Source organism: Ursus maritimus, unplaced genomic scaffold (assembly GCF_017311325.1).
Source record: "Ursus maritimus isolate PB19 unplaced genomic scaffold, ASM1731132v1 scaffold_17, whole genome shotgun sequence".
Taxonomy (NCBI): domain Eukaryota; kingdom Metazoa; phylum Chordata; class Mammalia; order Carnivora; family Ursidae; genus Ursus; species Ursus maritimus.
The window spans coordinates 48031229-48054876 of NW_024424119.1; the positions used below are offsets into that span (position 1 = coordinate 48031229).

The 23648-nt window shown below is 40.2% G+C and overlaps 1 protein-coding gene and 1 pseudogene across 1 annotated transcript; one reads left to right on the forward strand and one right to left on the reverse strand.

The window, feature by feature from the left end:
- LOC121103025 overlaps positions 1 to 989 on the forward strand; it is a 3322-nt pseudogene extending 2333 nt beyond the window's left edge.
- A 13074-nt stretch (positions 990 to 14063) lies between these two features.
- LOC103670354 (olfactory receptor 1L8-like) lies at positions 14064 to 15719 on the reverse strand. The gene has a single exon (XM_008698805.2). The coding sequence runs from the start codon at positions 15373 to 15375 to the stop codon at positions 14446 to 14448; it is 930 nt and encodes a 309-aa protein (XP_008697027.2). The 5' UTR covers positions 15376 to 15719; the 3' UTR covers positions 14064 to 14445.
- Positions 15720 to 23648: the final 7929 nt, after the last annotated feature.

Genomic DNA, 23648 nt, shown 5'->3' on the forward strand with positions numbered 1-23648 from the left:
GATAACCACCATATCTCAGTCCTTATATTTCCTACTCCTTTTATCCCAGCAGAGATTAAGGGAGACAATGAGGAGGAGAACCAGAGCAGTGTGTCGGCGAGTTCCTCCCTCTGGGGCTCCCCATCCAGCCAGAGCAGCAGGCGTTTCGCCCTGTTCCTGGGCATGTACCTGACCACGGTGCTGGGGAACCTGCTCATCGTCCTGCTCATCAGGCTGGACTCTCGCCTCCACACCCCCATGTACTTCCTCTCCAGCCACTTGGCCTTCACTGATGTCTCTTTCTCATCTGTCACAGTTCCAAAGATGCTCATGAACATGCAGACTCAGCACTTATCCATCCCCTATGTGGGTGCATTTCTCAGATGTATTTTTCCTACTTTTTGTTTGTCTTGAAAATTTCCTTCTTTCTGTGATGGCATATGACAGGTATGTGGCCATCTGTCAGCCTCCACTACACCACTGTCATGAGGAAGAGATGTGTACTTTACTAGTGGCTGGCTCCTGGCTCTTCTCATGTGCCCATGCCCTGTTGCACACTCTCCTTCTGTCCCACCTCTCCTTCTGTGCTGACAATACCATATCTCATTTCTTTTGTGATCTCCTGCCCTTTTAGAGATTGACCTGCTCAGACACTTCCCTCAAACTGTTATCTTCACTGAAGTGTTTGCCTTCCTGACATTTTGTGCTATTTTGGGCTCCTATATCCGCATTGGGCAACCATCCTGAGAGTCCCCTCCATCAAGAGGATCTGCAAAGCCTTGTCCACCTGTGGCTCCCACCTCCTCGTGGTGTTTTTGTACTATAGGACTCTTGCAATGATTTATTTCATTCCGTCATCAAACAATTCCAAGGTCAAAGACATAATTGCTTCAGTTATGTATACAGTGGTGACACCCATGTTAAATCCCTTTATCTATAGCCTGAGGAACAGGGACATGAGATTAGCTCTGGGGATACTTTACAGGAGGAAAGTTATTGTTACCAAGTAACCATTACTCACTCATGTTCTTTTTGAAAAAATTTTTTATAGAAAAGCATAATCACTTTTTAAACTTTGTCCTGCAATATTGGAGTTGTATACTCACTTCTAATTACTTATTTTTTGCTATTTAAATTTTAAAGTTTGATTTTCTTTATTTTTAAAGTTTGTTTTTATTATTATTATTTCGTAGTGTTCAACAATTCATTAGTTGTGTATAACACCCAGTGCTCATTCAACATGTACCCTCCTTAATATCATGTTCTTAATTTTCCTAGTGATGTTTCCAGGGACATCTCCTTGAAAAATTGTGGAGGTGACTGTGGTAGACTGCAAAAATGGCCAAGTTACTTTGTTGCCCCTCCTTGCAAGTGTGGTTTTCCCTATCCACTGAATCTGGGCAGGACTTGTGGTTGGCTTTGACTAATAGAGTCAGTGAAAGTGAGATTTCCAAGCCTAGATAGACTCCGTTGCTGCTGCTCTTGGAACCTTGAGACCACAATGTGAACTAGTCTAGCTAGGCTGTGGGAAGGTGGGGGCCCATGGAGGAGAACCAAGATATTCCAGCTAACAATCAACAAGCTCCCAGGTGACTTGTGTGGTAATAGGAGAGGCATGAGTGAGCCCTTGTTGAGATCAACTGAACCAAACCCAGACAAGAAGCCCCATCCACCTGAGCACATTCCCAGCCCAAACTGTCAGCCCATGGAACTGTCATATAAACAATGGTTGCTGTTTAAGTCACTAAGTTTTGGAATGGTTTGTTATGCAGCAAAAGCTAACTGATACAGTGGTGCCCTCCAAATTCTCCTTGATTTCAATGGTTTCTCCCCTTTTTGGACCCCTGGCTGATTGCATTCCCTGCCTATTTTCTAGAACCCACTGAAATAAAAAAATATTCAGGTCATGATCTCCGTAACCTATCGCCTTAGCTTTAGGTATATCTCTTCTTGTCCTCATTATTTTCACATAACCCTTGGTATGTGGCATTATGACAACTCTCATTTTTGTAAAGTCAACATCTTAAGGTACTTCCTTATCCAAGAGATAAGAATGACTTGCTATTATATCAAAATATATGAACTTCTTTTTCTGAAGGAAGATTACAATTAAATGTTTTCTCTTGAAGAAGAGAGACAATCTTAGACTAAGATTAAAGGTCTGAATAACATTGCATTTTGTGTAAGTTATACCTTCTTACCCCTTAACTTAGTGATACCAGGTTGAAAAGATAAGAATTCTCAAATGTGATCTGTTCCTTGTCTTTAGAACAAAATTAACATATGGACAATTACAGCTGAATTAGTAGGAAGGTTTGTGAAACATGGTTTTAGATAAACGAAAAGTCACTAAAATGGCTAATATGACACTGAGTAATATATAGAATTGTTGAATCACTATATTGTACACCTGAAACTAATATAACACTATGTTAACTATAGTGGAATTAAAATAAGGTGGCACATAAATGTTTTGTTTGTATAAAGAATGGCTAGTAAAAATTTAATGATAATTCATAGTGTGTATCAATTATGTAAATGATATAATAAACATTTTAGTTTCTTTGTCCTTTGGCCTATCATGTCCTATAGTTATATAGTATGTGTTGCTGCAAGTGCTTAAGAATATAAGTTGAGAATGTTTGCATTTGTAATGTAGTTGTAGTTATATATTGTGTCTGATTGTTTCTAAAATCTAAACATATTGCAAAGATTTTGGCTTTATCACTTAAGTCAGTTTTTGCCCATGATAAAAACAAGCACAGGAACACAGTGCATTAAATCTCATTTCCAAATTCCCTAAACCAATGTAGGCTGTATGTTTTTATAACCAGAACTTTCTTTGTGGGGACAGCTTACTTCTGCCTTCTCAATTCAGGTTATGAAAATGAGTTATTTTTGCTGCACAAACAGCATGACCTGATTTCTAAAAAGAAAAAGATATATATATGTAATTGATTTTTTGACAGGTATTTATTACGTATCTACTGTGTTATGGAAATTTCTGGAAGTGAACAAATCGAACAAAAATATTTTCCTTTTGTGGAGCTTATATTTTAGTGGGGAGACAATGAAAACAAACTTAATATGTAAGTTTCGTGTTTTTTAAGTGCTATAAAATCCAGCATTGTGAAGAAGTCAGGAATGCAGGGGACAGGCTATAACTTTAAGTGGTGTGATGATGACTGGCCTCACCCAGTCACCATCACAAAGATATTTGAACAAAGATTGAAAGCAGCAGGGAACAGAGCCACTGGGATATTTGCAGGATAAGTATTTCAGGGGGCAGGTACAGCAACTGCAACATTCTGAGATGTGACAATGCCAGCTATGTTCAGGAACAAAAATGAGATTCATCCCTGAAGGAAGGGGAGTGAGCATGTAGAAGAGCTCGAGGAGAGGGATTTATATATATATATATATATATATATTTTTTTTTTTTTTTTTTTTTGAGGAGATAATTTTAAAGCCAACAGGGGCTAGATCCTTTAGTCTTTGTGATTTGATTTTTACTAGTGAATGTATTTGTAGTGCCTGGAAACTTTTCAGCAGAAGAGTAACATGATTCAGCTTTTAAAAAGGATCATTTGGGCTGGAGAAGGGGTCTGTGTGGAAGGAGGGGACCATCTAGGAGCTATGGCAACAGTGCAGTTAAGAAATGAGAGGCTGGGATCGTAGCAGAGGAAGTAGTAAAAATTTGGTGAATACAGTATTTGGTTGTAATTTGGAACTGACAAGAGTTACTGATGAACTGAGAGGAGTGTGAGAGAAAGTAGACATCAAGGATTCCTACATTTAAAAAAGTTTTTATTTAAAATCCAGTTAGTTGGGGAGGGTAGGGGTCCCCTTTTCAGCTGGTCCCCTGAGTCTAGCTGGATAGGTACCAGACCATGCTGAAAACCCACGGAATCAGCCTGAGACGCAGGCAGATACATCTGGATCTCTACAAATGAACATCTCAGCGCTGAATATTGGTACGAGCGGGGCTGTGAATCCACACAGATATGGAAGATAAACGGAGGGGAGGCCTCCGCATTGGCGCTGGAGGCGGTAGCCACCTGCCCTGGGGGCAGGCTGGACTCCCGGATGGACACCCACGAGAGCAGACTGAGACCGTGAGCCTGGGAGCAGCGTGTGCATCGAACTGAAAACCAGTGCTCGTGTGCTCACTGCAACCGGACTGAGACCGAGGACTCGGGAGCGTGTGCGAGGGCGGCTGGCGGTGTTAAGAAACACAAAGGACAGAGACATGCCAGCCCTGAAAGTGAGGGCTGGGACACTGGCAGTGGGGTGCACAACCCGGGATGCTGCAGGGTTTTTAGCAGCACCAACAGAAACAGAGTTAAAGGGGCCAAGAGAGCTCAGTGGAGAGCGGACTGCGATCTCTCTGTTCTGAGATAGAGGCTAGGATTCAGCCATTGCTGCTCTGACTCTCAGAAGAGGCACAGAAAACCGCCAGGGAAAGCCGCAAAAGAACAAAAGCCCGGAAATACCAGCTCACATTGTGCCAATCCCTATCCCCCTCGGAGGGACAGAGGCACACAAACAGGGTTGCCTGAATATCAGCACGGCAGGCCCCTCAACTAGAAGGCAGGCTGAAAAATCAAAGCCCACATCCCTAAGGTCCCTATAAAACAAGTGCACACTGCCTGGGTCCTAGCCATAATTTGGGCTCTAGGCAACCCCGCAACCTCTCCTCATCGGAATGACGAGAAAGAGAAATCCCCCAGCAAAGAAAAGATACTGACTCTGTGGCCTCAGCCACAGAACTGATGATATGGATATAACCAAATTATCAGAAATGGAGTTCAGAGTAACAATGGTCAAGATGATGTGTAGACTTGAAAAAAATAACAAAATATTAACTAGAATATAGAATCTCTAAGGCGGAAAGGAAGCGAATCTGGCAGAAATTAAAAATGCTATGAATCAAATGCAGCCAAAACTAGACGCTCTGACGGCCAGGGTAAGCGAGGCAGAAGAGCGAATTAGTGAATTGGAGGATGGGATGGTAGAAGAGAAAAGTTAAGAAGGAAACTTGGCTCAAAAAAACCCAATCTCAAGATGTAAATTAAGGAGATTACTGACTCAATGAACGTTCCAATGTCAGAACCATCGGCATCCCGAAGAGGTGGAGAAAGAGAGAGGTCTACAAGAGATATTTGAGCAAATTGTAGCTGAAAACTTCCCTAATCTAGCAAAGGAAACAAGCATTCAGGTCAAGAGGCAGAGAGGACCCCTCCCAAATTCAACCATGACAAACCTACGCCACGTCACGTCATAGTGCAATTTGCAAATATTAGATCCAAGGATACAGTATTGAAAGCGTCCAGGGCAAAGACATTTCTCATGTACAAAGGCAAAAATATTAGGATTTTATCAGACCTGTCTACAAAGACCTGGGAGAGAGAAAGGGTGGGGGCATTTTTAATGCTCTTTCAGAGAAAAACATCAGCCAAGGATCCTTTATCCAGCAAGGCTGTCATTCAGAATTGATGGAGAGATAAGGACCTTCCAGAATCACCAGACACTGACCAATTTTGTAACCACGAAACCAGCCCTATAGGAGATATTAAGGGGGTTCTATAAAAGTCAAAAGCCCCAAGAGTGATACAGAACAGAAAGTTACAATCTATAGAAACAAAGACTTTACAGGCAACATGACATCATTAAAATCATATCTCTCAATAATCACTCTCAATGTGAATGACCTAAATGCTCCCATAAAACACCACAGGGTTGCAGATTGGATAAAAAGGCATGACCCATCCGTTTGCTATCTACAAGAGACTCATTTTTGAACTTAAAGATACATCCAGACTGAAAATGAATGGATGGAAAACCATTCTTTATGCCAATGGATGTCAAAAAAAGCTGGGTAGCAATTCTCATATCAGACAGATTAGATTTTAAACTAAAGACTATAGTTAGAGACACAGAAGGGCACTATATTATTCTTGAAGGATGTATCCAACAAGTGGATATGACAATTATAAATATCTATGCTCCCAACAGGGGAGCAGCAAGATACAGAGGCCAACTCTCAACCAGAATAAAGAGACATAGATAAAAATACGTTAATATCCATTAGTTCTGTGGCAGACGAGAATGAAAACACAATGGTCCAAAACCTATCGGACACTGCAAAGGCAGTCCTAAGGGGAAAATACATAGCCATCCAAGCCTCATTCAAAAGAACAGAAAAATCTAAAATGCAGTTTTTATATTCTCACCTCAAGAAGCTGGAACAGCAACAGAGGGACAAGCCTAATTCAAGCACGAGAAAGCAATTGATCAAGATAAGAGCAGAGATCAATGAATTACAAACCAGGAGCACAGTGGAGCAGATCAACAGAACTAGAAGCTGGTTCTTTGAAAGAGTAAATAAAATTGACAAACCACTGGCAAGACTTATCCAAAAGAATAGAGAAAGGACCCAAATTAATAAAATTATGAATGAAAAGGGAGAGGTCACAACCAACACCAATGAAATCGGAAGGAGTATTAGAAACTTTTATCAACAGCTTTATGCCAATAAATTAAGCAATCTGGAAGAGATGGAGGACTTCCTGGAAACCTATAAAGTGCCAAGACTGAAACAGGAAGAAATTGATTTTTTAAACAGGCCAATTAATTATGAAGAGATTGAAACAGTGATAAACAACCTTCCAAAAAACAAAACACCAGGACTGGATGGTTTTCCCAGGGAATTCTACCAAACATTCAAAGAAGAAATAATACCTATTCTCCTAAAGCTATTTCAAAAAATAGAAACAGAAGGAAAACTAGCAAACTCATTCTATGAGGCCTATATTACCTTGATCCCCAAAACAGGCAAAGACCCCATCAAAAAGGAGAATTACAGACCGATTTCCCAAATGAATATGGATGCCAAAATTATCAACAAGATCCTTGCTAATAGAATCCAACAGTATATTAAAAGGATTATCCATCATGACCAAGTGGGATTCATCCCTGGATGCAAGGGTGGTTCAACATTCGCAAATCTATCAGTGTCATAGATTTTATCAACAAGAAAAAAACCAAAAAACCTATGATTCTCTCAATAGATGCAGAAAAAGCATTAGACAAAATACAGCATCCTTTCATGATTAAAACCCTTCAGAGTGCAAGGATAGAGGGTACATTCCTCAATCTCATAAAAACCATCTATGAAAAGCCTACAGCAAATATCATTTCAATGGAGAAAGCTGGAAGCCTTTCCCTTAAGATCAGTAACACGACAAGGATGCCCACTCTCTCCACTATTATTCAACATAGTACTAGAAGTCCCTGCAACAGCAATCAGACAACAAAAAGGGATAAAAGGTATCCAAATCGGCAAAGAAGAAGTCAAACTGTCTCTCTTCGCAGATGACATGATACTCTATATGGAAAACCCAAAAGAATCCACCCCCAAATTACCAGAAGTTATAGACCAATTCAGTAATGTGGTGGGATACAAAATCAATGCTCAGAAATCAGTTGCATTTCTATACACAAATAATGAGACTGAAGAAAGAGAAATCAGGGAATCCATCCCATTTACAATAGCACCAAAAACCATACGTTACCTTGGAATTAACTTAACCAGAGAGGTAAAGGACCTATATTCTAGAAACTACAAATCACTCTTGAAAGACATTGAAGAAGACACAAGAAGATGGAAAAATATTCCATGCTCATGGATCGGAAGAATTAACATAGTTAAAATGTCCATGCTACTGAGAGCAATCTACACTTTCAATGCTATCCCGATCAAAATACCGAGGACATTTTTCAAAGAACTGGAACAAATAGTCCTTAAATTTGTATGGAACCAGAAAAGGCCCTGAATCACCAAGGAACTGTTGAAAAGGAAAAACAAAGCTAGGGGCATCACAATGCCGGATTTCAAGCTATAGTACAAAGCTGTGATCACAAAGACAGCATGGTACTGGCACAAAAACAGACACATAGACCAATGGAACAGAATAGAGAACCCAGAAATGGACCCTCGGCTTTTGGGCAACTAATTTTTGACAAAGCAGGAAAAAACATCCAGTGGGAAAAAGACAGTCTCTTCAATAAATGTTGCTGGGAAAACTGGACAGCTACATGCAAAAGAATGAAACTTGACCACTCTCTCACACCATACACAAAGATAAACTCTAAATGGATGAAAGACCTCGATGTGAGACAGGAATCCACCAAAATCCTAGAGGAGAACATAGGCAGCAACCTCTACGACATTGGCCACAGCAACCTTTTTCATGACACATCTCCAAAGGCAAGGGAAACAAAAGATAAAATGAACTTATGGGACTTCATCAAGATAAAAAGCTTCTGCACAGCAAAGGAAACAGTCAAAAAAACTAAGAGGCAGCTCACGGAATGGGAGAATATATTTGCAAATGACACTACAGAATAAAGACTGGTATCCTAGATCTACAAAGAACTTCTCAAACTCAATACACAAGAAACAAATAAACGAATCATAAAATTGGCAGAAGATATGAACAGACACTTTTCCAATGAAGACATACAAATGGCCAACAGACACATGAAAAAATGTTCAAAATCATTAGCCATCAGGGAAATTCAAATCAAAACCACACTAAGATACCACCTTACGCCAGTTAGAATGGCAAAAATAGACAAGGCAAGAAACAACAATTGCTGGAGAAGATGTAGAGAAAGGGGATCCTTCCTACATTGTTGGTGGGAATGCAAGTTGGTACAGCCACTCCGGAAAACACTGTGGAAGTCCCTTAAAAAGTTAAAAATTGAGCTACCCTATGATCCAGCCATTGCACTACTGGGTATTTACCCCAAAGATACAGACATAGTGAAGAGAAGGGCCATATGCACCCCAATGTTCAAGGCATCACTGTCCACAATAGCTAAATCGTGGAAGGAGCCGAGATGCCCTTCAAAAGAGGACTGGATTAAGAAGATGTGGTCCATATATACAATGGAATATTACTCAGCCATCAGAAAGAACGATTACCCAACATTTGCATCCACATGGATGGGACTGGAGGAGATAATGCTAAGTGAAATAAGTCAAGCAGAGAAAGACAATTATCGTATGATTTCTCTTATCTATGGAACATAAGAACTAGGAAGATCGGTAGGGGAAGAAAGGGATAAAGAAAGGGGTAATCAGAGAGGATGAAGCATGAGAGACTATGGACTCTGAGAAACAAACTGAGGGCTTCAGAGGAGAGGGGGTGGGGGAATGGGATAGGCTGGTGATGGGTAGTAAGGAGGGCACTATTGCATGGTGCACTGGGTGTTATACGCAACTAATGAATCATCGAACTTTACATCAAAAACCGGGGATGTACTGGATGGTGACTACCATAATATAATTTAAAAAATTAAAAAGAAAAAGAAAAGAAAAGTCATCCTAATATCAACACAGAAAATTGTCTCATGAGTAAACAAATTATAGTTTACATGTTTAAAAAAATGTATCCAAATCACACTGGGTGTTATACGCAAATAATGAATCATGGATCATTACATCAAAAAGTAAGGATATACTGTATGGTGACTAACATAAAATAATAAAAAATTATTATAAAAAAGAACATTTATTGCAACTGAAAAAAAAATTCAAAAAAAAGAAGAAAAAAGTTATCCAAATCGGCAAAGAAGAAGTCACAGTTTCTCTCTTAACAGATGACATGATACTCTATATGGAAAACCCAAAATAATCCACCCCCAAACTACTAGAAATTATAGAGCAATTCAGTAATGTTCGGGATACAAAATCAATGCTCAGAAATCAGTTGCATTTCTATATACGAACAATGAGACTGAAGAAAAAGAAATCAGGGAATTGATTCCATTTACAATAGCACCAAAAATCATATGTTATCTCAGAATTAACGTAACCAGAGATGTAAAGGAACTATATTCTAGAAACTACAAATCACTCTTGAAAGACATTGAAGAAGACACAAAAAGATGGAAAAATATTCCATGCTCATGGATCGGTAGAATTAACATAATTAAAATGTCCATGCTACCCAGAGCAATCTACACTTTCAATGCTTTCCCGATCAAAATACCAATGACATTTTTGAAAGAACTGGAACAAACAGCCCTTAAATTTGTGTGGAACCAGAAAAGACCCGAATCGCCAAGGAATTGTTGAAAAGGAAAAACAAAGCTGGGGGCATCACAATGCCGGATTTCAAGCTATAGTACAAAGCTGTGATCACAAAGACAGCATGGTACTGGCACAGAAACAGACACATAGACCAATGGAACAGAATAGAGAACCCAGAAATGGACCCTCGGCTCTTGGGCAACTAATCTTTGACAAAGCAGGAAAAAACATCCAGTGGGAAAAAGACAGTCTCTTCAATAAATGGTGCTGGGAAAATTGGACAGCTACATGCAAAAGAATGAAACTAGACCACCCTCTCACACCATATAGAAAGATAGACTCAAAATGGATGAAAGACCTCAACGTGAGACAGGAATCCATCAAAATCATAGAGGAGAACATAGGCTGTAACCTCTTCGACATCGGCCACAGCAACTTTTTTCATGACACATCTCCAAAGGCAAGAGAAACAAAAGAAAAAATGAACCTGTGGGACTTCATCAAGATAAAAAGCTTCTGCACAGCCAAGGAAACAGTAAAAAAAAAAAAAAAACAAAAAACAAAAAACTAAGAGGCAGCCCACAGAATGTGAGAGGATATTTGTACAGGACACTACAGATAAAAGACTGGTATCCAAGATTTACAAAGAACTTCTCAAACTCAATACATGAGAAACAAATAATCAAATAAAAAAATGGGCAGAAGATATGAACAGACGCTTTTCTGATGAAGATATACAAAAGGCTAACAGACATATGAAAAAATGTTCGAAGTCATTAACCATCAGGGAAATTCAAATCAAAACCACATTGAGATACCACCGTTTGCCAGTTAGAATGGCAAAAGTTGACAGAGCTGGAAACAACAAATGTTGGAGAGGATGTGGAGAAAGTGGATCCCTCCTACATTGTTGGTGGGAATGCAAGTTGTACAGCCACTTTGGAAAACAGTGTGGAGGTCCCTTAAAAAGTTAAAAATGGAGCTACCCTGTGATCCAGCAATTGCACTACTGGCTATTTACCACAAAGATACAGACGTATTGGGGCGCCTGGGTGGCACAGCGGTTAAGCGTCTGCCTTCGGCTCAGGGCGTGATCCCAGCGTTATGGGATCGAGCCCCACAGCAGGCTCCTCCGCTATGAGCCTACTTCTTCCTCTCCCAGTCCCCCTGCTTGTGTTCCCTCTCTTGCTGGCTGTCTCCTTCTCTGTCGAATAAATAAATAAAATCTTAAAAAAAAAAAAGATACAGACGTAGTGAAGAGAAGGGCCATATACACCCCAATGTTCATAGCAGCATTGTCCACAATAGCTAATTTGTAGAAGGAGCCGAGATGCCCTTCAACAAATTACTGGATTAAGAAGATGTGGTCCATATATCTAAGGGAATATTACTCAGCCATCAAAAAGAACGATTTCTCAACATTTGCTGCAACATGGACGGGAATGGAGGAGATAATGCTAAGCGAAATAAGTCAAGCAGAGAAAGACAATTATCATATGGTTTCATATGGAAGATCGGTAGGAGAAGAAAGGGAAGAAGAAAGGTCGGGGTAAACAGAAGGGGGAATGAACCATTTGAGACTATGGACTCTGAGAAACAAACTGAGGGCTTCAGAGGGGAAGGGGGGAAATGGGATAGGTTGGTGATGGGTATTAAGGAGGGCACGTATTGCATGCTGCACTGGGTGTTATATGCATGTAATGAACTATGGAACATTATAAAGAAAACTAGGGATGTACTGTATGGTGACTAACATAATATAATAAAAAAATTATTATTAAAAAAATAAAAAATAGAAAATTCAAAAAAAAATAAATTCCAGTTAGTAACATATATTGTAATATTAGTTTCAGGAGCAGAACTTAGTGATTCATTACTTACATACAACACCCAGTGCTCATCACAACATGTGCCCTCGTTAATACCCACCACCCATTTAACCCATCCCCTGCCCACCTCCTTTCTGGCAACCCTCAGTTTGTTCTCTATAGTTAAGAGTCTGTTTGTGGTTTGCCTCTCTTTTCTTTCCCCCCCCTATTTTCATCTGTTCTAGTTATGTACTTGGATAAATACTAAACTAAATTAATTATGGTACCTTTGTACAAGTCTTGAAATTTGGTAATGTGTTTCCTCCAACTTTGTGATTTTTTTCTTCAAGAGTGTCTTGGCTGTTCTAGGTTACTTTTCATTTCCACTTAAATTTTATAATGAATCATTGAACACTACATTGAAACTTGTGATGTACTATATGTTGGCTAATTGAACATAATAAAAATTTTTAAAAATTATAATGGACTTCTTGATGTCCAAGGGCAATTATCAGACCCCTGTACTCAGGCTTGGAGTAAACTGGGTAGAATCATGGTTCACTCTCCCACAGCCTACTCAGTGGCAGGGGGCCATATTTGGTGTTGGTATCTATAGACTGTGGTTAGGGGAGGAAGTCACAAAGGAATGCAAATTACAATGACCTCTTGTTTCTAACTGAAAACATTTGATGCACTAGGACAGTGCAGATATATTTTTAAACTTTCAGAAGTTTTGGTACCTTGAGTACTATCAAATTATCATTAAATTGAAAGAGCCAAAAGTAATGCATACACTTAGAATATTTCTCTTCTTTGGTACCCTACATAGAAATTTTTTCACTATTGGTTTGGTCATCTGATATATTAATAGGTTTATATTACATGAGCTATATATATATATATCAATTTAAACAAATCAGACATTACTAATGTGTATGAGTTGGAAATTCTCTCCCTCTCTGTCCACTGCACTTCTATTCTTACTCTAGTGACTACACACACACACACACACACACACACACACACACACACAGATTGATACAGTTTTTAAAAACATAATGAATTCATACTTTTATAATTATTCCACATCTTGATTTTTCTACCTGGTGGCTTTTCAAGGAAGTCATAGACATCCATTTGATTCTTTCAACCTGCTGCATATTCTACATTCTATGTGATTAATCTTTATTTCCCCATTGCTGATTGATAGGATTTTAGGTTGTTTTCAATTTTTATCTGTTATAATCCGGGAATGACTGAAAAAAATCTCAATATCGAACATATATTTATGATAATATTTCCATAGGATAGACCCTCAGAGTGGGAGTTTCTAGAATGAAATACTTAATCCCATACCTTAAACATAACTTTGGGGATAGGTGGGAATGAGAAAGGTTCCAACTTCCTCACTGTGGAATGGATGACTTCCATGTAATCACTCTTGTTTCTTAATCTTTCTGACCATTACCATTCTTAAAGAGGTATGTATGTATGTATGTATGTATGTATGTATGTATGTATGTATTTACTTACTTATTTGAGAGAGAAAGAGAATGCGCACACGGGGGGGAGGGGCAGAGGGGAGAGAGAAAGAATCTCAAGCAGACACCCCACTGAGCGTGGAGCCTGATGCAGGGTTCAGTCCCATGACCCTGAGATCATGACCTGAGTCAAAATCAAGAGTTGGATCCTCAACCCACTGAGCCACTCAGGCACCTATGGCCATTACCATTAAATTGTATGGTAAAAAAAACACCAACAACAGGAAATTAAAAAGAAAAAACACAACATTTTAATAAAGGATAGAAATTTAAGAGGGAAGTAAAAGTAAACATTTTGAAGGAAGAAAAGTTTTTGAAAGAAAAAATAAGGAATTCTAAAAATCCTCATAATGAGAAAGGTTACTAGAATATAATTCTCCTCCTCCCCTTCCCTCTCTCCCTCCATTCTTTCCCCTTGAAATGTTGCAAAGACACTCAGAAGCTATAAATTCAGTAATCATTTTCAGCAATAACTGTAATGTGAAGGGTTTTGGAGAGTAGGTCTTTTTTTTTTTTTAAAGATTTTATTTATTTATTTGACAGAGAGAGACAGCCAGCGAGAGAGGGAACACAAGCAGGGGGAGTGGGAGAGGAAGAAGCAGGCTCCTAGCAGAGGAGCCTGATGTGGGGCTCAATCCCAGAATGCTGGGATCACGCCCTGAGCCGAAGGCAGACGCCCAACGACTGCGCCACCCAGGCGCCCCTGGAGAGTAGGTCTTAATAAAAGGAGTGAAATTTGTTCAGGATTTATTTCTGACAAGAGAATTAGTTTAAAGCAATATTTGGAGATTGAGAACATAATGAATCTTCACGGGAAAATGGAAGAATAGTGAGGAAGCATATCATGATTTCAGCAGAGGCAGGGACTATTGGTCAGCTATCATCAATGGATATGAGTCTTGTCTCACATGAGTTAAAAAAAGCTAACCTCCCACAGTTTAATTGTTCACCAAGACCTAATAGAGACCAGATTTGAGTGGAGAAGATTATATTTGTGGGTTTGTCAAGAGGGTGCTGCTTAGGGCTTCCTCCTGCCCATCAGCTTCCTCAGACCCTGTTTCAGGTCTTTGTTTCTCAGACTATAGATAAAAGGGTTTAGCATGGACGTAAGAACTGTGTAGACAAGTGTTGCTATGTGGTCCCTGGCAGTGTAGGTGGACAGGGGCTGTAAATAGATGTAGAAGATGCTTCCATAAAAGAGTGTTACTACAGTGAGGTGAGAGCCACAGGTGGAAAAGGCTTTGCGTTTCCCAGCAGCTGAGGGGATCTTGAGAACTGCTACAAGGATTCGTACATAAGAGAAAGTAATGCACAGAAAGGGGGTCACCAAAACAACAGAACATTCTGACATTATCACGATTTCATTTACAAAAGTGGGGGAGCATGACAATTTCATCAGCGGACTGAGGTCACAGAGGAAGTGATGGATAACATTGGAGTCACAGAAGATGAGGCGATTCAGTAGCAGTGTGTGTAGGAGTGAGTGGAAGTGAGGAAGTGAGCAGGAAAAGGCCACCAGCAGGACACAGCAGCGGTGGTTCATGGTGGTGACATAGTGGAAGGGGTCACAGATGGCCACGTAGCGGTCAAAGGCCATGACCGCCAGAAGGCAACTGTCAGTGTTGCCCAGAGCATAAATGAAATACATCTGTGTCAGACACCCAGCATAGGAGATGGTCTTCTCTGACAGGAAGTTCACTAGCATCCTGGGGATAATTGTTGTTGTAAAGCAAATGTCAGTGAAGGACAGGAAACTCAAGAAGAAATACATGGGGGTCTGGAGCTGGGGGTCAGAGCGGATGGCCAGGATGATGAATAGGTTCCCTATTATGGTGACCAGGTACATGGTGAGGAAGAGGATAAAGAGTGGCTTCTGGTCTTCAGGCCGGGAGGAGAGTCCCATGAGGATGAATTCAGAGACAAGGCTGGTTTGGTTGACTCTTGCCATTGACTTGGTTCTAGTTATATATGTTTTGTTATTTACCTTACCCCAAGTCCACAACCCAGCAAGTCTTCGTTTTCTCTGGTCACAATTAGTTGCTATGCAGGGACAGCTTGTCAATCTCCCTTGAATGTGCCCTCCCTTCCCAAATCCATGGCATCACAAGTCCTTATAGTGAAGGCTGGTGGGACAGAAGAAGAGTTTTCCTTTAGAAACCATCAGAGATGGACCTCACTGATTCCAGTTCACTAGTTCCTATTCTGTGAAAATACTGCTCCCTTGCTGGCGATTTAGTAATAAAAACAGGCAGATCCATGTATTGTGTAGCTCAAGTTCTAGGTTGGGAGACAGATCATCAACAAACAACTTCAGGCAGTGTATAAGGAATGGAGATGGATGGGGGATGAGTTTGCCAAAATAACCAACAGGGAAAATCTAAGGGGAATGTTGAACCCATTTCAACAAAATGGGCTTTTTCTCCTCTGGGCACAGGATGAGGGGTTCATCCTCCTTAGCTCATGCCATGCTATAAGTGTAAGTTTCCCCACACTGTAAACTATTTTTTGTTTCTTTAATGATTTGTACTAGGACATGTTTGTACAGGATGGGCATCCATTGTTCAGTATTCAACTCATGATTTATAATTCACCAGTCATATGTGTATGCAAAAATACCTATGAGAACATAGTAATTTTTTATATATTAAGTGTTGATATATATATCAGGTTGATATATTTTTTTTTCAGTCTTATCCAGCTACCTGGCAATTGACATCAAAGTGGCCTCCATTTTCTTGCTACTACAAAAATCTCTGCGCTGAGAGATCTTGTATAAGCAAAGTATTTTAAATCAACTCTTTTTTTTTTAAAAGATTTTATTTATTTATTTGACAGAGAGCAGGAGAGAGAGTGAGAGAAAGCACAAGCAGGGGGAGCAGCAGAGGGAAAGGGACAAGCAGACTCCCTGCTGAGCAGGGAGCCGGATTTGGGGCTCAATCTCAGGACCCCGGGATCCTGCCTGGAGCCGAAGGCAGATGCTTAGCCAAATGAGCCACCCAGGCACGCCTTAAGTCAACTTTTTAGAGTCAGCATATCTGTCCATACCTCATAAATGGACATATTACATAGAGATTTTCAAATGGTTTGAGATATTGGTTATTTATGTATTCCTACTTACTATAAAAATCTCTAACATGAACATACTTAAATCACCAATGTGTTTGAAATAATTTCTTTAGAAGCACCATATTCTTTCACACCTTTTTAATGATCCCTTTACAGTGGACTTTTCATGGATTCAATATTGTTATTCTAATTAATATATTAATTCATTTAACATTGAAATAGTAATATATTAATTAATTTAACAATTAAATGCAGTAATTACATTAAAATTAAATGATGTCATGTGCATAACAGTGATTATGGTTAACAACACTTTATTGCATATTTAAAGGTTGCTAAGAAGGCAAATTTAAAAGAATGCTTTATTTTTCTTTTGAAGGAGAGAAAGAGAGAGAACATTCAGGAGAGACAGTGTGAGCAGGGGAGGGGCAGAGGCAGAGGGAGACAGAGAATCTTAAGCAGGCTCTATGCTCAGGGTGGAGCCTGAAGTGGGGCTTGATCCCACAACCCTGAGATCATGACCAGAGCCAAAATCAAGAGTCAGCCACCCAGGTGCCCTGACTCAGGAGAAACTCTTCATCGTCATCATCTCAGTGTCACCTTCCCTTATCTGCTGTTACTGGTTGTCCTCAAAATCAATTAACTCACAAGCTTAAAATATACTCCTCACTGCCAAGTTGTCAGACTAATCTCATGATTTTACTAGATCTTACAGAAGAAATGTTAGTTTGTGCATTGAATGATTTGAGTGAACCAGTAGTTAAAAAGTTAATAACAATAACCAATATCATCGAAAATTTTCTATGTGTCAAGCTTGTGCTAAGTACCTCACAAATCCCATGATGAGGGACGATGAGGCATGTGTTCTTATTAGGAGCCTGAGGCTTAGAGGTGAAGTGGTTTGCTCAAGGTCACCAAGGAAGTGAATAGCAATCAGGATTTGAACCCCACTCTGAATCACTCTGAAACCCATGCTCTTAACCCTTAGGCTACACCTCCTCATGTTTTGGTGTGTACATTGTGTGTCACAATCATACACAGGCACTGTTTGCCTCACAGTGGTCATTTCCTACATGACCTCCCCTTCTATCCCCCTTTACTGACAAGCTTTCTTCTCCCATATTCAGAGTCTATCCTTGTAGTGGCTAGGGAGGTGCCTATCTTTCTGTGTTACACAAATGGAGGATACGAAGTTTTGAACATCCATGATTAACTGGCCAAAATCAGGTGGAAAAAACTGGCCACGTATGGCTGGGGCATGTCTGTCACATAGAGTTGTGGTCAGTGCTGGGCAGTGTCCTGGACCAAGACAAAAGATGGGGTTTGATTTATCCTCTGTCACGTGCTCATAAGCTGATTCCTGATGTTTTATGAGTAGCAAGTGAGATACCATGTCTGCAAAACAATTTGTCAAACACAGGTCAATAATAAATAAGGAGACATTTGTGAAAAGGCTGCTTGTGGAAATAAGAAATTAGTGGAGATTTGGGTTAATTGATGAGGTTGGGTGATCCAGGTCATAGGTGTGAGGGTCACCTATTCTGATGACTAGGAAAAAGAAGGTTTTGAGACTGAGAACCAGGAAGAACAGTCTTCAAAGCACAAGGTGAGTGGGTAAGACCGGGAATACAATAGTTTTCTTTCCTTTGTTTCCTTTCTTTGAAAACTGATGGCGTTCTCCTTCCACCAAATTCCACAGTGTAGACTGCCTAGAGGTCAAACTGGATGGACTGAAAACTAAAAGTCAGATGGAGGTTTTAGTTGGACCCTATGACTGCTTAATCCATGAAATATTTGAAACTCTCAGGGAGGAAAGATTAAGTGCTAGAGGTTGGAGGAGCCAAGCAGGTGGTTAGTTTACTGAAGCTCACCTCCAGATCCAGGTGCTCTTCTTTCCTGCCCACTGTCTCCAGAAGCTGGTCTGCACCACATCTGCTACTCACCTGTCAGTCTGCTTCTCAGCCAAGTACAGCCCCCTCATTTGTCTCCCACAACATTCTGGGCTGATGAACAAGGAGAGGAACAGGACAGGCAGGGGAACTAATATGGTACTTGGAAAGGATAGCACGTTTCTCCTCACTGGCCACCAACCCCTCGTGTCTAGTCCCCAGCATGCTGCTGCTTTCCCAGCTCCCCATATCAGAAGGCAGAGATGCCCTGACTCAAGGGACAAGGACCCTTTTGATTGTGAAAGCCCAGGCAGTGTCTCCTGAGTCTGAGCTCTGCTCTTCTGGCCTCTGGGGTCCTTGTTAGGCTGAGGAAGTTGTGGAGTGATGACCTCTCAAGGGAGCTGGTCCTGTGATCCCTCTAAGCAGAGTAAGCAGACTGGGAATCACACCTAGCAGGGCTGACTCCAGGGGACAGGGGAGCCCATAGCTCCCTGTTTTGGTGTGGCGACTCATCCCAGAGCTTCTTAATCTCACTGCAACATCTCAAGGGTGTGCTTCAGTTTCTCCAACTCTGGGTTATCAAGGGTGACCAAATATTTATGTGGGTGAATATTTTTATGTTTGGGGATTCAGGTGTGGACCTAGGTGTATTCTAGAAATGAGGAGGTTGTAGTTTGCAGAGGATTCAGTGAGGGTAGATCAGTGATGTATGGTGTGTTCCAGTATCTTGGCAGCCACGTGGATTCGATTTCTTTCTATGTGGGATTAGGTTAATGTCTGTTTATGTATGTTTAAAGCACAGGATAGAACAACAGTTATTGTCAGATTTAGCAAAAGGACTTTGGAAATATTCTGCATGTGTTTTCAAAGTTTAGGTCCAGAGTGTCTGTTAAGGTTTAGTGTTGAAGAAGGAAGACATTTGATAGAATGCCTACATTTCCAGTAAGTAAGTTGCTTTTAGCAGGTTACTGAGTGTCTATAAGCCTGAGTTTACTCATCTGAAAAATGAGGATAACAACTATTCTTGGCACTGAAATAAAAAAAGAACATTTCCTTTTAGGTTTTATGTAGAGAGTATTGTGTATCTTGTTGATCATCATCCATAACAATGTGTAGGAAATAAAACACATTCTGTTCTTGCCCTCAGTGTAAACCACCGTCTCACACAATACAGCTGTCTTTTTCCTTAGCTTTTGGAGTAATATTTAAAGTTTAATCTATATTTTATGAGTAAATAATACAGAGACAGAAAGCTTTGGGTTAGAATTCTGCCTATTCATGGGGCTGTGCTTTCTATTCATTCATTCAACTTCCTTCCTCCCTCCCTTCATTTTTTACTAGCTTTATTCTGATATAATTGACATAGAACATTGTATAAGTTTAAAGTGTACAGTGCAATAATTTTATATATATACATATTACAAAGTTACCACAGTCATATTAGCTGCAACATCCACTACCTCACAAGTTATCATGCTTTTTGTGTGATGAGAACTTTCAAAATCTACTCTCTCAGCAACTTTCAAATATACAATACAGTCTTATTAACTGTAGTCACCATGCTGTACGTTACATCTCCAGACCTTATTCATCTTATACCTGGAAGTTTGTACCTTCATCTATTTCTCCACACCCTACTCCTGGCTCCTGGAAACCACCCATCTACTCTGTTTCTCCTAGATTTTTTTTTTCAGATTCAACATATAAATAAGATCACAAGAATTTGTCTTTCTCTGTCTGACTCACTTCATTTAGCATAACGTCCTCAATGCCGAATAGGAGTAATAAGAGAGGGTATCTTTGTCTTGATCCTAATCTTAGAGGAAAAGCTTTCAACCTTTGACCATTGAGTATGATGTTAGCCGTAGGATTGTCAAATAGGGCCTTTATTATGTTGAGAGATGTTCACTCTATACACAATTTATTGAGGTTTTTATCACACAGGGGTTTGCATTTAGTCAACTGATTTTTCTGCATCTACTGAGAGGATCAAGTGATTTTTATCTTTTATTCTATGAATGTGGTGAATCACATTTGGATTTGCATATTTTGAACTACTCTTGCAACCCAGGGATAAACCCTACCCTATCATGGTGTATGGTTCTTTCAATGTAGTGTTGAATTAAGTTTCCTCATACATTGTTTTTCCAATTTATTTAGTTGTCTGTCTGTGTTCTTGTAGTTCACTAAACCTTAAGAGGATTATTCTGAATTCTTTGTCAGACAGTTTACTGATGTTATTCCTTTTGTTTTATTATTAGAGCTTTATTAGTTTTGTTTGATAGTGTCGTTTTTACCTGATTCTTCATGATCCTAATTCCTTGCGTTGGTATTTGTATATTTGAATAAGCAGTCTCTTCTTCTACACTTAGCAGATTTGCTTCGGCAGGGATAGTCCTTCACCAGTCAGTTCAGCATGGGTTTATGGCCAGGTCAGTTGGTGGCACCCTTGAGCAGAGGAGGCTTGCTGTTAGGGTCTCTACTGGATGAGGCCACTGTCCACGCTGAGGTCAGGGGGGTACAGTGGCTGGATAATTTATTTTTCTTGACTGGTATTTTTAAAAATGTGTCCGCTCTGTTTACAGAAATTTCTAGAAGTGAACAAATCAGAAAAAAATATCTTCCTTTTGTGGAGCTTATATTCTAGTGGGGAAACAATGAAAATAACTTAATATGTAAGTAAGTTTCTTTGCTTTTAAGTGACATAAAAAGTAGTATTGTGGAAAAATCAGGAATGCAGGGGACAGGCTGCAACTGGTGTGATGACGACTGGTCTGACTCTGAAGGGATATTTGAACAAAGAATTGAAGGCAGCAGGGAACAGAGCCACCGGGATATTCGCAGGAAAAGTATTTCCGGGAGCAAGTACAGCAACTGCAACATTCTGAGATGTGACAATGCCAGCTACGTTCAGGAACAAAAATGAGATTCATCCCTGAAGGGGAGTGAGCATGTAGAAGAGCCCAAGGAAAGATATTTATATATGGGTTTGTTTTTTTTTTTTGAGGGATAATTTTAAAGCCAACAGGGCCTAGGTCCCTTAGTCTTTGTGGTTTGATTTTTACTGTGAATTATTTGTGTAGTGCCTGGAAACTTTTCAGCAGAAGAGTAACATGATTCAGCTTTAAAAAGGATCATTCTGGCTGGAGAAGGGGGTTGTGTGGAAGCAGGGGGACCACCTAGGAGCTATGGCAACAGTGCAGTTAAGAAATGATAGGCTGGGATGGTAGCAGAGGAAGTAGTAAAAATCTGGTGAATACTATATTTGGTTGTAAGTTGGAACCAACAAGAGTTACTGATGAACTGAGAGGAGTGTGAGAGAAAGGTAGATGTCAAGGACTCCTACATTAAAAAAATTATTTTTATTCCAGGTAATTAACATACAGTGTAATATGAGTTTCCGGTGTACAATATAGTGATTCAACCCATCTATACAATACCTGGTGCTCATCACAACAAAGATGCTCCTTAATCCCCATCACCTACTGAACCCATCCCCCTCCTCCCCCCAGCTCTCCTCTGGTAGCTAAAGGATTTCTACATTTTGGTTTGAACAACATGGAGTTATCAGTAACTAAGATGTTAATGAAATAAATGTGTGAGCATGTGTGAGCAGCTGAAGGTAATGAGTCTGTAAACCACAGCAACAAAATAGACAAAGTTTATTCAGGACTTACAAAATGCCAGACAATGTTCTAAATTCATTATATGTTTTAACTCATTTAATCTCTTAGGGTGGGAATACATTCTTACTATTAGATTGGGAGAATAAATTAATCAGTTAATTCAGTTATTCATTCAATAGAAATCCTCTGGTAATAACAGTGATTCTAGAAATCATTATCTTTTTTTGGAAGATACAAAGATCAAATGATCACAAGAGCTGATGTCTACTGTGCATTGATTATGTGCTTTACCACAAAACATCTCATTTAATTTCAAGAATAACTTCTGCGGACAATGTATTTTTTTTCTTTCTCTTTTTTAATTTAAATTCAATTAGCCAACCTATAATACATCATTAGTTTTTGATGTAGTGTTCAATGATTATTTGCGTATAACACCCAGTGCTCATCACATCACATGCCCTCCTTAGTGCCCATCACCCAGTAACCCCATTCCCCCACCCACCTCCCTTTCCCCAATTGTCAGTTTGTTTCCCAGACTCAAGAGTCTCTCATGGTTTGTCTCCCTCTCTGATTTCTTCCCATTCAGTTTTCCCTCCCTTCCCCTATAATCTTCTGTGCTATTCCTTATATTCCACATATGAGTGAAACCATATAATAATTGTCTTTCTCTGCTTGACTTACATCATTTAGCATAATACCCTCCAGTTCCATCCATGTAGATGTAAATGGTAGGTATTAATCCTGTCTGATGGCTGAGTAATATTCCATTGTATATATGAACCACATCTTCTTTACCCATTCATCTGTTGAAGGGCATCTTGGCTCCTTCCATAGTTTGGCTATTGTGGGCCCACAATTAATGAGCGGCATAGCCCAGACCCAGTTCTTCTGAGAACTGAGCCCAAGGACTAAATCTCCCCTCTCTACACTCTCTTGGAAAAGGCATGCCTCCAAGCCCTGAAGTCTCTTCCCAGGGAGAGAGGGGACCTGTAGGATGTGAAGTTAAAGCTAGATCTGAGTGCTCATGGTAGCGAGTGGTGTGGGAGTTTGCAGAAGCCAGACATACTCTTCCTGGATCATAACGTGCTGTTGGGAGAGGCAGACCCACTGCATTGGAAACACTGGTGATAGAGGCTGACTAAGCCATTCCTACTTGCCTCCCTGGAACTACGAACAGGCAGAGAGGACCCCAGAGTGTCCCTGAGATCTGGGTCACCCTCTCAGGTGGCTCTAGCAGTTCAGTCCCTCCCCTGAGCTCCTGTACAAGCTCCTCCCTAAGGTCTGATAGGAATTGGTGGCCTTTAGTCTGCTTTGATTCTTTCCTTAACCAGGAGCTTAGGGACTTCCCATGAGTCCTCTCCCAGGTTTGTAAAATAGTTATCTCCTGCCTGTTGCCCTGGAGCTCAAGGACAGACACAGAGAGCTCATGAGGTCATGAGCTCACAGAGGCCTTCTTCTTACATTTTGTTCCTGGTGTTCTCAACAGAAGCTGAGGATTCAGGAAACTGTATTAGAAGGTACCTGAGCTCACTAAGGAGTGGCACAGGTCAGAGTGAGCTGGGAATTCTGGGTGGGCAAGGTGTGTCTCTGTGTCTAGAGTTCTACATATATATGGGTCTGTGTGATGTTTCCTTGCC

What these genes read in the sequence shown, in the direction of transcription:
- LOC103670354 (XM_008698805.2), bottom strand. Translation starts at nt 15,375, where the DNA reads ATGGCAAGAGTCAACCAAACCAGCCTTGTCTCTGAATTCATCCTCATG.